This window comes from Gopherus evgoodei, chromosome 8 (genome assembly GCF_007399415.2).
Source record: "Gopherus evgoodei ecotype Sinaloan lineage chromosome 8, rGopEvg1_v1.p, whole genome shotgun sequence".
NCBI lineage: Eukaryota > Metazoa > Chordata > Testudines > Testudinidae > Gopherus > Gopherus evgoodei.
Window position 1 is genome coordinate 57347254 of NC_044329.1, and position 14849 is coordinate 57362102.

The 14849-nt window shown below is 43.1% G+C and overlaps 1 protein-coding gene across 3 annotated transcripts in view; it reads left to right on the plus strand.

Annotated features, from left to right (window-relative positions):
* NPL (N-acetylneuraminate pyruvate lyase) overlaps window positions 1-12917 on the plus strand; it is a 32073-nt gene extending 19156 nt beyond the window's left edge. For 2 of the 3 annotated variants that reach the window (XM_030572942.1, XM_030572943.1), the window contains 6 exons: window positions 1863-1955; window positions 5454-5599; window positions 5799-5845; window positions 6527-6611; window positions 8361-8400; window positions 10130-12917. In XM_030572942.1, the coding sequence (XP_030428802.1) occupies window positions 1863-1955; window positions 5454-5599; window positions 5799-5845; window positions 6527-6611; window positions 8361-8400; window positions 10130-10269 (551 nt within the window). In that variant the 3' untranslated portion in view covers window positions 10270-12917. The remainder of the gene's footprint in view (window positions 1-1862; window positions 1956-5453; window positions 5600-5798; window positions 5846-6526; window positions 6612-8360; window positions 8401-10129) is intronic. The other variant, XM_030572944.1, reaches the window with a different exon arrangement.
* Window positions 12918-14849: the final 1932 nt, after the last annotated feature.

The window sequence follows — 14849 nt, forward strand, 5'->3', positions numbered from 1 at the left end:
ATTACCAAGGCCAATTACCACGACGTGATAGACCACATCAATGGGCTATTCCACATCAATGGGCTAGATAGCAGCCATAACCCCCCCTGAAACATTTCCATCCTGAAAATAAAAGCTGCTTACCGGGAACCTGCTCCTCTGCTTCTCCTTCACCAAGTTCCAGCTGCTGCGACTGGCTACCTTTCTCCTGGCTTGAGAAGAGCTCCTGGCTGCATGCCTCCTGGGACTCTGGGGCGTCTCCCCCCACCCCAGTACCCTCACTCTCGGTTTTCTCCCCCCTCACCTCTCCCTCCTCTCCCCGCTCTGAACTGTCCATCTTTGTCCTCGGATTGGCAGTGGGGTCACCCCCAAGTATCGCGTCCAGCTCCTTGTAAAAATGGCAGGTCATGGGGGCAGCACCTGAGCAGCAGTTTCCCTCACGGGCTTTGCAATAGACATTCCGCAGCTCCAATACTTTAACCCTGCACTGCACTGCGTCCCGGTCATGGCCCCTTTCCATCATGGCCTTTGATATCTGCCCATAGGTATCGTAATTCCTACGGCTGGAGCGCAGCTGTGACTGCACAGCTTCCTCCCCCCAAACACTGATGAGGTCCATCAACTCGCCATTACTCCATGCTGGGGCTCGTTTGGCGCGTGGAGGCATGGTCACCTGGAAAGATTCACTGATTGATTGCACTCCACACCTGGCTGAGCAAACAGGAAGGGGATTTTTAAAATTCCTGGGGCATTTAAAGGGCGGGTCACCTGAGGCCAGGGCAGTAGAGTGCGAACTGATGAGCAGAGTGTCTGAACAGGCATTCTGGGATACCTCCGAATACCCCGGAGGCCAATTACAGCACTTTAGGTGGCCTCACTTAAGGAGCAGCGCTGCATCACCAGCGCTGCAATCCTTATACCAAGGCAGAGCAGGAGTACAACCAGCGCTGCAGCCAGGGAGATGCAGCGCTGTATGTGCCTTGCAAGTGTGGACGGTGAGTAAGTTGCAGCACTGGTGGTGGGTTTACAGCGCTGCAACTCTCCAGTGTAGCCAAGCCCTCACAGTTTTTACAGGTAGCAACCATTGTTTACATGCTACCTTGAACGGCCTCAAGTAGAATTTTTATGTCGATTAGAGCATTCCAAGATCCATTGTCCTTTAAGTATTTCTTGATTAGGTACTTAATTTCAACATTCCTTTCTCCAGGAACTGACCAAATGCTCTAAGGTTATTTAGGGTATGGCTACACTTGAAACTTCAAAGTGCTGAGCGCTTTGAAGTGCGAATGTGGTCGTGGCGCCAGTGTTGGGAGAGAGCTCTCCCAGCACTGCATGTACTCCACATCCTCCTGGGGTTTAGCTTGCAGCGCCAGGAGCCGCGCTCCCAGTGCTGCAGCACTGTTTACACTGGCACTTTACAGCGCTGTATCTTGCAGCGCTCAGGGGGGTGTTTTTTTCACACCCCTGAGCGAGAAATTTGCAGCGCTGTAAAGCGCCAGTGTAGCCAAGGCCTTAGAAATTAAGCCAGTACACAGCCAGCATTCATAATGTTCATAACTTTGAATACAAAAATGATACATGCATACAGATAGGATTAATACATTCAATAGATCATAACCTTTACGGAGATATGTTACATGGCATATGTAGCATAAAACACATTCTAAGCATATTTCCATAAAGCCTTATGGGAGGTACCGTCACAGGCACTTATGTAAGAAAAAGACCCAAATATCTGGACTGCCTCTATAAAATTGGGACATCTAGTCACCCTACTTAGAGATAGCTTGCTGATAAGTCTATGAACCTGAACTCCCCTTTATGTAGAGGACCTCCTTCCCTTGTCTCAGAGTATGATTGCCTTCTTTCACTGCCTCTTTCAGATACATTGGTTGCTTTCTTACGGGAAATTGCATCTGAAGCCCCTGGCATTCCATTTTATTACTATCACATTCCTTCTTTAACAGGTGTAAAGAGTAAGTATATTGCTCATTCAGTGACTCTTGCTCCTATTACATGCAGACTTCCCTGTTCAAGGGATTTACTCAGAAAACAGTTGGTGAATCTAGAATTAGAAAACAAATTTAGCTTCTCTACATTAGAAAATGTTACTGTGCCGAAACAGGATTGAATGGTCAAGTAGGTGCTGTACTTAGTGGGGAAGGAGAATTAATAACTCTTGACACCAAGAAGGATGAAGTATATAATGCCTATTTTGCTTCAGTCTTTTTACGTAGATAAAAAAGTTAATGGTGACCAGATACTCAACACAATTAATACACTGAACCCTTGCTAGAATGTGCATCTGTATAGCACAAATTCGCATATAACACGGTCGCGGCCATGGATCCCAAATGTAATTACTTTAATTGAAACTCATTTTAATGCAGTTCCTGTGTTAATGCAGTACCCTGCATGGATACCAAATCCTGCATTCTAGTGAGGGTCCAGTGTATTAATAAGGGGGAAGGACTCAAGCCAAAATAGGGAAAAAGCAGATTAAACAATATTTAGATAAGTTAGACATTTTCAAGTCAGCCAGGCCTGATGAAGTTCATTCTAGGGTACTTAAGGAACTAGCTGAAGCAATCTCAGAACCATTAGCAATTATCTTAGAGAACTCATGGATGATGGGTGAAAGGCAAACATAGTGCCTGTCTATTAAAAAGGGGAACAGAGAGGACCTTGGGGATCATAGACCAGTCAGCCTAACTTCTGTACATGGACGGATACTGAAACAAATTATTAAAAAATCAATTTTGTAAACATGTAGAGGATAATAGTTAAAGAATAGCAAGCATAGATTTTTCAAGAACAAATCATGCAAAACCAACCTAGTTTCCTTCTTTCACAGAATTATTGGCTTAGTGGGTGGGGAGGAAGCAATAGATGTGATTGTAAGGCTTTTGACATGGTCTCACATGATGATCTCCTAAGCAAACTAGGGAAATGTGGTTCAGATTACATTACTATAAGGTGAGTCTGGAACTGGTTGAAAAGGCATACTCCAAGAGTAGTTATGAATGGCTTGCTATCAAACTGAGAGGATGTATTTAGTGGGTTCTCAGAGGAGTCAGTCTTGAGTCTGGTACACCTCTACCCCGATATAATGCGACCAGTATAATACGAATTCGGATATAATGCGGTAAAAGTGCTCTGGGAGGCGGGGCTGCGCACTCCAGCAGATCAAAGCAAGTTCGATATAATGCGGTTTCACCTATAACACGGTAAGATTTTTTTTTGGCTACTGAGGACACCATTATATCGCGGTAGAGGTGTACTACTCAATATTTTTATTAATGACTTGGATAATGGAATGGAGAGGATGCTCATAAAATTTGTAGATAACATCAAACTGAAAAGAGTTGCAAGCATTTTGGAGGACAGGATTAGAATTCAAAACAACCTTGACAAATGGGACAATTAATATGAAATCAACAAGATGAAATTAAATTAAGACAAGTGCAAAGTACAACAGTTAGGAAAAAATCAAATGCCCAAGCACAAAATGTGGAATAACTGGCTAGGTGGTAGTACTGCTGAAAAGGATCTCAGGTCACAAATTTAATGAGTCAACAATGTGATGCAGTTGCAAAAAAGGCTAATCTAAGTCTGAGGTATATTAACAAGTGTACCTCCCATCTCTGGTGGTACACAAGACATGGGAAGTAATTGTCCCATTCTACTCTGCATTGGTGAGGCTTCAGCTGGAGTACTGTGTCCAGTTCTAGGCATCACGCTTTATTGAAGATGTGGATAAATTAGAGATCATCCAGAAGAGAGCCACAAAAATGGTAAAAGTTTAGAAAACCTATCCTGCAAGGAAAGGTTAAAACAGCAGGACATGTTTTAGTCTTGAGAAAAGAAGACTGAGGGCGGACCAGATAACTGGCTGGTGACTCTTGCCCACATGCTCAGGGTTTAGCTGATCGCCATATTTGGGGTCGGGAAGGAATTTTCCTCCAGGGCGGATTGGCAGGGACCTTGGAGGTTTTTCGCCTTCCCCTGCAGCGTGGGGCACGGGTCGCTTGCTGGTGATTTCTCTGCAACTTGAGGTCTTCAAACCAATTTTGAGGATTTCAATAACTCGGTCCTGGGATAGGGGTTGTTATAAAATTGGATGGGTGGGGTTCTGTGGCCTGCCTTGTGCAGGTCAGACTAGATGATCAGATTGGTCCCTTCTGACCTATGAGTCTATGAGTCTAACACCTGAAGTATGTTATGGGCCGTTACCAAGATGACTGTGATCAGTTCTTCATGTTCAGTGGAGATAGGAGCAGAAGTAATGGGCTTACTCTGCAGCAAGGGAGACTTAGGTTAGATGTTAGGAAAACCTTTCTAACTATAAGGATAATTAAGCTCTGGAATAGGCTTCCTAGGGAGGTTGTGGAATTCCCACCATTGGAGGTTCTTAGGAACAGGTTGGACAAACACTTGTCAGGGATGGTCTTGGTTTACCTGGTCCTGCCTCAGCATAGGCAGCTGGGGTAGATGACTTCTGGAGGTCCCGTCCATCTCTACACCTATGAGTCTATAAGTGAAATGATGCTGACTGTGACATTGTGACCAGTGTAGACCAGGAGAGGTTACGTTTATAATCATATCCGCTAACCCTGATTCCAGCAACCTTTCACCACGCTTAGCTGACAGTGATAACCTCCACTTGTGCTGCTCAATACTGACAGCATAGTCCTGGTTAGCTAACTGAAGTACTAATCCCATTCAGTCACAATAATCTTTTCTAATGTAGACAAGTCCATAGATGGTTAGCAGTGCAGCTGAGAATTGAACTTAAGTTTTTTGATTCTTGCTCTAAGCACCACACCATATAGCCTCTTTGAATATATTTTTTAAGTGTAGCTGCCAGTTCATCCTGAACTGCTTATCCAACTGTATTTCTCAGTTTCTGAACTAAGATTAATACTCGAAGGAAATAAGACATCTGATAGATATTAATGAAATCACTGCTGTGTAACAGGGCACAAGCCAGGAAATAGACAATTGGGGGTGGAGGGCGGGGGAGAATGCAGGTAGCAGAATTTTATAGAAGCTGTTCAACTTAGATGTGGATGTGTCCCACATGATCTTGCTTATTGTCAATATGCAACAAGTATGTAACACGAGAGTAAGTATAAATGAGAGGGGATAGTGACAATTCTATATCAATGGTATATTTCTCCTAACATGCATTTGTGCATCTCTTCATATATTCCAGAGTTACTTTACTGGTTCCTTTCAAGCTATTTAAGTAACCAAGCTCTTACATTTAAACTGTAAAGACAATGTTGGAAAGCAACAAGACTGCCTCTGATTACCTTGTGTAAGGGGATGGGAAGGGGAGCGAAGGGACCTGACTCTGCTCAAATGAAGAATAGTAAGGCTTGAGTGACAATGATGATCCTTTTGAGGAGCAGACAGGGACATCTTACGTGACTGGAATGTATTTCTTGATGTGAGATTGTTGTTCTGTGCAGTTCGTGTTGAGGAGCTGCTGGATGGTATAAAAGAACAGATCCCCACCTTCCAGGGGGTGAAGTTCAGTGACACAGACCTCTTGGACTTCGCACAGTGTGTGAAGAACAACAAAGAACGGTTTGTGCTACTCTATGGGGTGGATGAGGTAAGGGGGCTCCACTTTTAATGATCTCCCCTAAAAACCATGTGGCTTATGCTAAGACATATCTTGGTTCCAACCTGAACAATTACTGTCCTGTGCAAATTGAATTCTAGCCATGTTCAGGACCGCGAGTTGTACTGCTCATTCTTCCTTTGCTTTTTATTATATGAAGTAAAATGCTTTTTTCGCCCCCACAAACTAGCATCTGCTGAGCGCACTGGCAATGGGAGCATCTGGGGCAGTTGGAAGGTCAGTCTTTTTGCATTCCTGCTCTATTTGTTGCCATATTTACCACTATCTGTCTATGTACTGTAATTTTATGCCCCCCATTACTGTAGTACCCTGAGTACCTCACAATCTTCAATGTATTTATTTATCCTCACAACATTGCTGTGAGGCAGGGTTGGACTATTACCCTCTTTACTGAGGGGAACTGAAGTTCAGAGAGACTAAAGAGACTTCTGTGTGATCTTGGGGAAAATGGAGAAGGGAATCGAACCTAGGTCAGGATCAGTGCTTAAGCACTAGACAAACCTTCCTCCCCCACTGAGGAGGCATAAATGAGTTACCATACCACATTGCAATTCATGTGTACAATATATAAATCACACAAGTGACAAGTAAACAAAGTGATTGTTCCCCAGAATGTTTTTCCAAGAACAAAAAATCAGTTAGCCAATGTCATTTGTAAAGGATGATGGGAAGAGAACACTTAATTGGAGCACTTTTTTTCATTGGAAGCAGTCATGCTTTTAAGGCTCAGCTATATACAATATGTTTCAGGCCATGTGGAATTTCTAGATCAGAATGATTACATTCTGAAAATAAAATATTGCACTAGAAAGCCTGGGACTTCTTGTTTGTTCTGGTTGCAGTGGCTGCTCTAAGCACCTCTTTGCATAACTGAGTTTACTTTGGTTTTTTTGGCAGCACATACAACTACTTGGGCAAAAAATACAACTTGATGTTGGAGGCTTTTGCAAAGCAAGACCTTGTATTAGCACAACAGCATCAGGTACAGCATATTCACTTGCTCACAGTGGGAGTGTCCTCTCTCCGCTTCCCTAAACTTCTCTTCACTGGGCACCATTCATTCTGTGGCTTCCCACCACCACCACTTTAACCGCCTAATCTCTCTCTGCTTTGTTCACACACAAAAACAATCTGTTTGTCTGGTACACAGCTCCCCTTTTCTCAAACCGATCCAGGCAAGAACCCTGCTATTTTAACTAGCCAAGGCACAGCTTACTTTTCTTCCTCTTGTGTAACCTCCCCTTCAGCCCCCAAAACCCTATATGAAATGAGCACTGTCCATCTCTTCCCTCATAAACAGTCTAACCCAGACAGGTATGTGTGTTTTCCCCAGTCACATACATGTTTTGGCTTAGGCACAACCTGCTCTAGGATCCTCTTGTCCCATTTCCAATCAATGTTCTTCTCATCCACCCTCCTTCCTCTTCCCTTCCTGTCGGTGTGCACACACCTACCTGCTGACTAGTCTGGAGGACTGCCTCCTGCCTTTCTAACCTGGCTGAGCACCCCCTTGCTGATTCATAACCACCATTCAGATACTCTCCATCTATAGCAGGGGCAGGCAACCTATGGCACGTGTGCTGAAGGCAGCATACGAGCTGATTTTCAGTGGCACTCACACTGCCCAGATCCTGGCCATCGCTCTAGGGGGCTCTGCATTTTAACTTAATTTTAAATGAAGCTTCTTAAACATTTTGAAACCTTATCTATACTTTACATACAACAATAGTTTAGTTATATATTGTAGACTTATAGAAAGAGACCTTCTAAAAACGTTAAAATGTATTACTGGCACACGAAACCTTAAATTAGAGTGAATAAATGAAGACTCGGCACCCCACTTCTGAAAGGCTGCCGACCCCTGATCTATAGGACTCCATGCCCATCTCTTTTAAGGGGTGGTGGTCCTAGTCGTCTTTTTAACCATTCCAGATGGGTCATTGTCCACTCTACTCACTTTTTAACCAGTCTTGGCAGTTTCTTTCCTTTCCTTTATCAGTTGCTTGTGGGGAAGGAAGGTTAGGCTGGACCAAGCATCACTTCTTTCCTTCTTGTCTCTCTTCTCCCGCTTTCCCTCCACCTCCCCCACACCACTGAGATTGGGCTTTCTTCCTGGTTACAGTAGGCAATAACATTCTGCACAAGGGTTCTCCAGCATGCAGGGTTTCTCAGGTCACTATGCTATTTCGCTTCTTGCTCAACATGTCGGAGGCTATCTAGAGGAGTCAGGAGGCCTGAGCCATGGTGTAGTCAATATGCAAATGATACACAATTTTCTATCGCAGTCTTGGGCAGCTGGGGCACTTCTCCTTTGTTCTAAAAGAGAGGGACTGGTGGCAGGAGCGTGGGGGGCCATGTTCAACAGAGAGTCCTCTACTCTGGAAAGGACTTCCTGTCTGGAAGTCTAGAAGGGCATCGTGCACCAGTTTCCTCAGACTGTTGTGTTAAGTTGAATAATAATAAGGGCTAGGTTGAATAATAAGGATGGCCTGAATGGGAGTGGTTCATTGAGGTGGGAGGGGGTCATTGGGGTGGGGGCAGGAGCTGTGGATGATGTTGTACTTTTGGGGATAGAGTAGGTTGATTACTTAAGAAGGCATGGCAAATGTACTGGGGACTTTCCCCTTTATGTCATGTATATAACTGTTGTTATACAAGCATCCAGAGCTATTAGGATATATGCCTTGTAAATATGAAGTGAATTAAAAAATACTATCTGTTTCTCTTCTAGTTCTGTACTGGAGAATTTCTCAGCTTTGTATTCAAACTAGGTAGGTGCTGCAATATCTTCCTCCCTCAGTGTGTTGTAAAACAAGAACTGAAAATCCATGAGCTTCACTGAAGTTTCCAGGTCCCTGCAACCTGAGAAGCTCCCTTCTGAACGGTCTTGTGCAGAGAGAGACCTCACATCTGCTGTTGAACTCCCAACTGCTGATAACTCAAGAGCAATGACTGAGCTGGCAAAGCACATCCAGAAAGATTCCGCTCACTCTTCTCTCCTTTCTCCAGGCTCTCTGACAAATTCCCCAACTTCAAAAATTTTTTATCCTGACTATCCATTTTTCTTCTCAAGTCCACTCTGTGTCACTGTTACTGAGTTCTCAATCCCAGACAAGATAATAAAGTGCCCTGATGACAAAGCACAGGGGGCCTGATTCTCCTCTCTTATGTTGTGTGGCAAGGCACCTTCTCGGTCTCACCAGCCTCCGCTGCTTTTAGCCTTGGTGAGACAGGCTTGGGTAAAACAGGCGCTCTTAGTTGCACAGGGGAAGTCCATGCCTTCTCTCCACTTGTCTTTTTGGCTTGTTTTTCTTCCTTTTGGGAGGGAATGCAGCCTCCCTTCCTGATGAGGCTTGCTGTCTCATTGCTCCTAACCTATTAGCAGCATGACTCCTTCTCTCACTCCCCCTCTTCTCCCAACAGGGGAGGGTTTAAAAGGGTCTCAGGCAGCCCTTAGAGGGAATCAGCTGATCCTAATTGACATCAGAAAACTCCTTCTCAACTGATCCTAATTGATTGATTCTCTGGTAACCCCTTCTCAGCTGAATCTGACTGACTTGTGGTTACCTCTCCTCAGTTGATAAGGAGGAGGGCCTTTTAACCTTCTGGGACTGTTTTCTACCCCTCCCCCCTTGCAGCTGCCTGTCATGAGTTTATCACAGTTGGTGTAACTTCAAGTGATTGGAGTTTTACACAGATATAAGTGGTGTAAGTGAGAGGACAATCAGGCCCAAGAATCTAAACATCCATTTATGAGAAAAATAAGTGTTTTTACATTGTAGGCCTACCCCCCTTGTGCTTTCAAAACTATATCTATTGACTTTGCTGGCAAAAATACGTTTTCTCCTTTTAACCCTGCAGAGCCGTCACCGCTTTAGGGGACAGAGGCATATTCTTTCTGGTTTGCACATAATCAAGAGAATTATTAACTGAATTCTATACAGAATTTGTATTAATTCTTTCAGAGTAGCAGCTGTGTTAGTCTGTATCAGTGTTAATCTGTATTACTTCTCATACTATATGTAAACCACAAAGGACACGGTTGGGCTTTCGGTTCCTAGGTTGTTTGCTAGGCTGAGGGTTAGATGATATATCTTATCTATCAAGATAACCCTAATTTGATCTGGAAGTCATGGAAAAACAAGTATGGGAACCTTCACAAAGCCACCCTTATAGAGTCACTTTTCAGTGCATAAGCATGCATTACTAAGGAAATATTGTACTTGGGGCATTTTGGAGGAAAATATGGGTAGGTAAGAGTGGTTTGTACTGTAATACAGGATGGCTATTAACTCTGTTTTCTGTCTGCAAACATTGCTTGCTGATTACATCTTTCTCCCCTGAGAATTTAAACTCTGACCATATTCTAGGGTTTCACAAGAGATGGAATAGTTGGTGCAGTTGGAATTTTAGAGCCCTCTGTAGTGACTTTTATTTAAGTGATGTATTTAAGTAACCTTTTTTTTTCTTTCTTTCTTTCTTTTCTTTTTGCCTACCTAGGTTTTGGTGTTGCACAGACTAAAGCAGTCATGAGTTTTACCTCAAGGATTCCAATGGGTCCCCCACGGCTTCCGCTTCTGAGTGCCTCTATGGATTTTATTGAGAAAGCAAAAGCTAAAATGGATAGCCTGATGGAGTGACTGTCCCAGCAGTTGATCTGATATTAATATGGATCTGGAGGTTTGGGGCCTCTGCTTTTGTGATTCATAACTCAGAGTTCTCCTGGGGGGACACACTGACTCAATGAGATTTCCATCAGTTAATTTGTAGTAAGTGACTTCCTATCAGGGATGGCCTTGTTAGCCTACGTCTTGCTTTCTTTCCTTTAGCATTACCCAAAGGGGGAACCTTTATAATACAGGTGAGTTCTGTTTATATGAATGGCCTGGAGGACATCCGAGACCTTTGGATAACCAGGTGTTCAGATAAATGGAAGTGCTGTTTTTAGCTGCAGTTTCACAGGTCTGGTCTACACTTCAAATTGAGGTCAGCCTAGCTACGTTGTTAAGATGCCCTAACCTCTCTGGTAGATGTGGCTAGGTCAATGGAAGAATTCTTCTGTTGACCTAGTTACTACCTCTTGGAGAGTTGGATTACACCTAATGAGGGGAAACCCCCTTCTGTCGCTGTAGGAAATGTCTACGCTATGGCGCCACAGCGGCACAGTTCCAGTGCCATAGCCGTGCCGCTTGAGTGGCTGTAGTGTAGACAAAGCCACTGTTTCATGCTGCAGTGATGCCAGTCCCAGAGGGAGGAGGGGAAAAAAGGATCTGGTATTACTGCAGAATGAAAGGGTGGGGGTGGGGGAGGCAAAGAGGAGGATGGGAGAGAGAAAAGAAAGGAGGTAGAGGGGAAGGAGCCACAGGAGACAGGAGCCTTCTTGACAGCCCAGGATTCCACAAACACCAGTACAGATACTGTAGTGAGGGGTACAGCTGCCTGGCTCCCTCCCCACAGTTGTCAGTGCTAGAAAGTGCTCAAACAACACCAAGGAAGTTCTTGTCTCCTGCAGCTATTCTCCCTCTTAACTACATTTTGGATCCCCAAGAGTGTGATCTGAAAGAACAGTGTCTCTCCCATTTGTGTAATGAGCTGCTAAGAGGTTATCTGAATCAGCATAATTAATTGGGCTATTCAGTTAATTGAAATTTGAACTTTGCCTGTAGTTGCTTCTGCCCTATGGTGCACAAAAGCAAGGTATGCTTCTAATGAAGCAAACTTATAAGGGTATGTCTGTACTGAAAATGCTACAGCAGCACAGCTGCAGTACTTCAATGTAGACACTACTTACCCCGATGGCAGAGGTTGACATAAGTTACACTAACATAAGTGGTAGTGTAGACATAGCCTGACTCTCTGCTGAGGAGGAAGATTCCTTGCTGGAATTCTGAGGTCCTCTGGAAAGGAAAGAGGACTCTCTGGTTTCCAGAATTTCCATCTACTATGACAGTCCCAACCCTCCCTTTCTGCCCCCCCTCCCCCTTTTATGATGCTGGGACTTGGGTGAAGTAATGTCTCTTATACTCTGATATGACATCATCATTCTGCTCAGCCTGGTATTTTAGTGTAGTTATGATGTCATATAAACCTACAAAAACTCCATTTTTACCAGTGAGTAAAAGGAATCAGGTTAATATGCCCAGAACTCCCTGAAGACATTCTTCTTCCACAGGTTTCTTTCCCTTTATCTCTCTTTCCATTTTCTTGCTCTCCCTGTATTTCCTCAAACAAAAAAAATTAAGTAACTCTTTTGTGATAGAAGGCACTTGCTCCAACTTGTTCCCAGCATGTGCTGGCTAAAGCAGCACCAGGAATTGAACCAGAGATTCTACATGGTAATGCAAAGCACTACCACTTCTTACAAATGTCATTTATTGCTGATGTTAAGGGGCCCTCTACACATATTGGACCTAATGTGCCACTACACCATGTGTATTTGTTTGCATCTTGGCAAAATGCTACCATCTAGGTGCCTGGAGAATTTTGATTTGGTAGTGTTTTACACCCACTTTGCACTGGTAAGAATGACTGACTGCATGTGCAAGGCAGGGAGAATCAGGTCTGAGAATCTGGTGATCTGTTGCTATTTTAGTATCCAAGGATTCTGGATAACCTGGAGAGTAACATTCCATTAACTTCTTCAGTCTGGCAGTAATAATCTCACTTTCTCTCTGTAGAACACAAACTGTAGAAGCCCTGACTGAGTTAGATAGTTGACAAGATTGTTTTTTTTTTTCTTGAATCTGTAAGGCATGTAGGTAAGCTTCCCTGGTGGGTCATACATGGAAGAAGGTGGCCTCTGAAATAGCAAAGAGCACTGCACATTTGCAACTGTTCCTTGCACAACCAAACATTGATTGGCGAAAGCGTGCAGAGAGCCAACATGACAAAAATCAGAGGAAAAATAAGACTATGTGTACACTCCCAACTTCAGCTATTTTAGGAGAACTCTACTATGTGTTCCTTAAAGCTTTTACTTTGATGTTTTTAGGTTTTCTAATCCAAATGAGATTCTCTATTACTGTTCCAATGTTATGCACATAACAGTACACTGTTACTTACTTTCTGCATATTTTAATATAATATATAGATGCATCTAAACAGGAGATCTTCAGTTGAATAACTTTTCTAACAGACCCAAATTATTCCTGGTATTTTTAAGTCTGTCTTGATCTGTTTATACAAATCTCTAGATATTAAACTGTGTTTACATCTGAAATTTTGTTTAACATTTCAATGAAGTTTCTGTATATTTTCTTAGTGATCATTAAAAGCGTTCTTAAAAACATTTTGTCTCTATTTCCTCCTCGGAAAAATGCTCTTGAGGGGGCAGAGGTGGATGGGTCAGAGGGGACTGTTTTCTAGTCTCTCAAAATTTAATAATATCTTCCCCTTCCTCTCATGCTCCTTCAGGAAGGTAATCTTAAGGATGGATGCTGCAAGCACTTAAGCACATGCTTAACTTTACCCATGTTTGTAGTCCTACTGAAGTCAATGGTACATCTTGCATGAATAAAGCTTAAGCACAAATATGCCAGCAAGATCAGGATCTAATCTTCTCCTTTAAAACTCAAGTATGGGAAAGATTGTGCCTGCCTTAACTCACTTTCAGTTGCTTTTTGACCTGCACCCTCTTCCAAACTGCCGTGAATCCTAGTACCTTCTATCTGTTATCTCAGAAAGTCAGTGGAAAGTGTTCTTGAGTTTTCTTGTGGTTTTAAGAAATCTTCAATAAAGACAAGTGCAAAGTACTTTGTTTTGGAAGGAAAAATCAAACGCACAGCTATAAAATGAGTAACTAGCCAGGAGGCAGTACTACTGTAAAGGATCTGGGATTATAGTGGATCATCAGTTGACTGAGTCAAGAATGTGATGCAGTTGTGAAAAAGGCTAATATCATTCTGGGATATATTAACAGAATTTTTATATGTAAGACGGGAGGTAATTGTCTTGCTCTATTTGGCACTGGTGGGGCCTCATTTGGAGTACTGTGTCCAATTCTGAGCACCACCATTTAGGAAAGATGTGGATTTGGAGAGAGTCCAGAGGAGAGCAACAAAAATGATAAAAATGTGTCACAAACGACTTTATAGCCAAGTGTAAAAAAAAAAAAAAGGTATGTTTAATCTTGAAAGACTGAGGTAGGACCTAAGTCTTCAGATATGTAAGTGGTTCTTCATCTAAAGAGGTTGGGGATCAATTGTTTTCCATGTCCAGTGAAGGTAGGGCAAGAAGTTAATAGGCTTAAATCTACAGCAAGGGAGTTTTAGGTTAGAACATTTTCCCTAATATTTAACTCTAAAGGTAGTTAAATTCTGGAAGAGGCTTCCAAAGGAGACTGTGGAATCCCTTTTCTGCGATGCCTTCTCAGAGTGCCCAGAACCATAAGCCACTGTGATGCCTCTGCCTCTGCAAGAGAGCTTTGCTGGTGCTTAAGCTGTGTCAGCTCTGATACACCAGCCAGCCTTACCAGCAAACTCCGTGAGACCCTGCTAGTCTAAACCTTGCCTTGCAGGTAACATTCAGTGAACGCTGGTTAACAGGCTCCCCAGAGAGGTTTTGGCAGTGTTCAGTTCCTCTCACTAGATACTCACATTGTCATAAACATACAGCTCAAGGTAACATAAAATTCCTCTTTACCCTGTAAAGGGTTAAGAAGCACAGATAACCTGGTTGGCACCTGACCAAAAGGACCAATAAGGGGAGAAGATACTCAAATTTGTGGGAGAAGGTTTTTGTTTGTGTCTTTGTTTTGTTGTCTCAGAGTCAGCAAAGGAACCAGGGCAGGGCAAATGTATCTCCCTAAGCCATATCTGGACTAAGCATCTAATATTGCAGAAATAGTAAGTAATAGCAAAGAAATGCGTTAATTATCTTTTGTTTTAGCTTGTGAATTTTCCCTATGCTAAGAGGGAGGTTTATCCCTGTTTTTGCAACTTTAAAGTTTTACGTAGAGGGGAAATGCTCTGTGTTTTCTAATCTGATTGCCCTGTAAAGTTATCTTCCATTCTGATTGTACAGAGATGCTTCTTTTACTTTTTCTTTCTTTATAATAAAGTCTGATGGGTGGTGGTGGTTGTGTTTTTTGGTTTTTTTTTAGTGTCCTAAAACCCAAGAGTCTGGTCTGTGCTCACCTTGTTACGTATCTGGTTGGTAGAGTATTCTCAAGCCTCCCCAGGAAAGGGGGTGAAGGGCTTGGGGGGGGGGGATATTTTTGGGA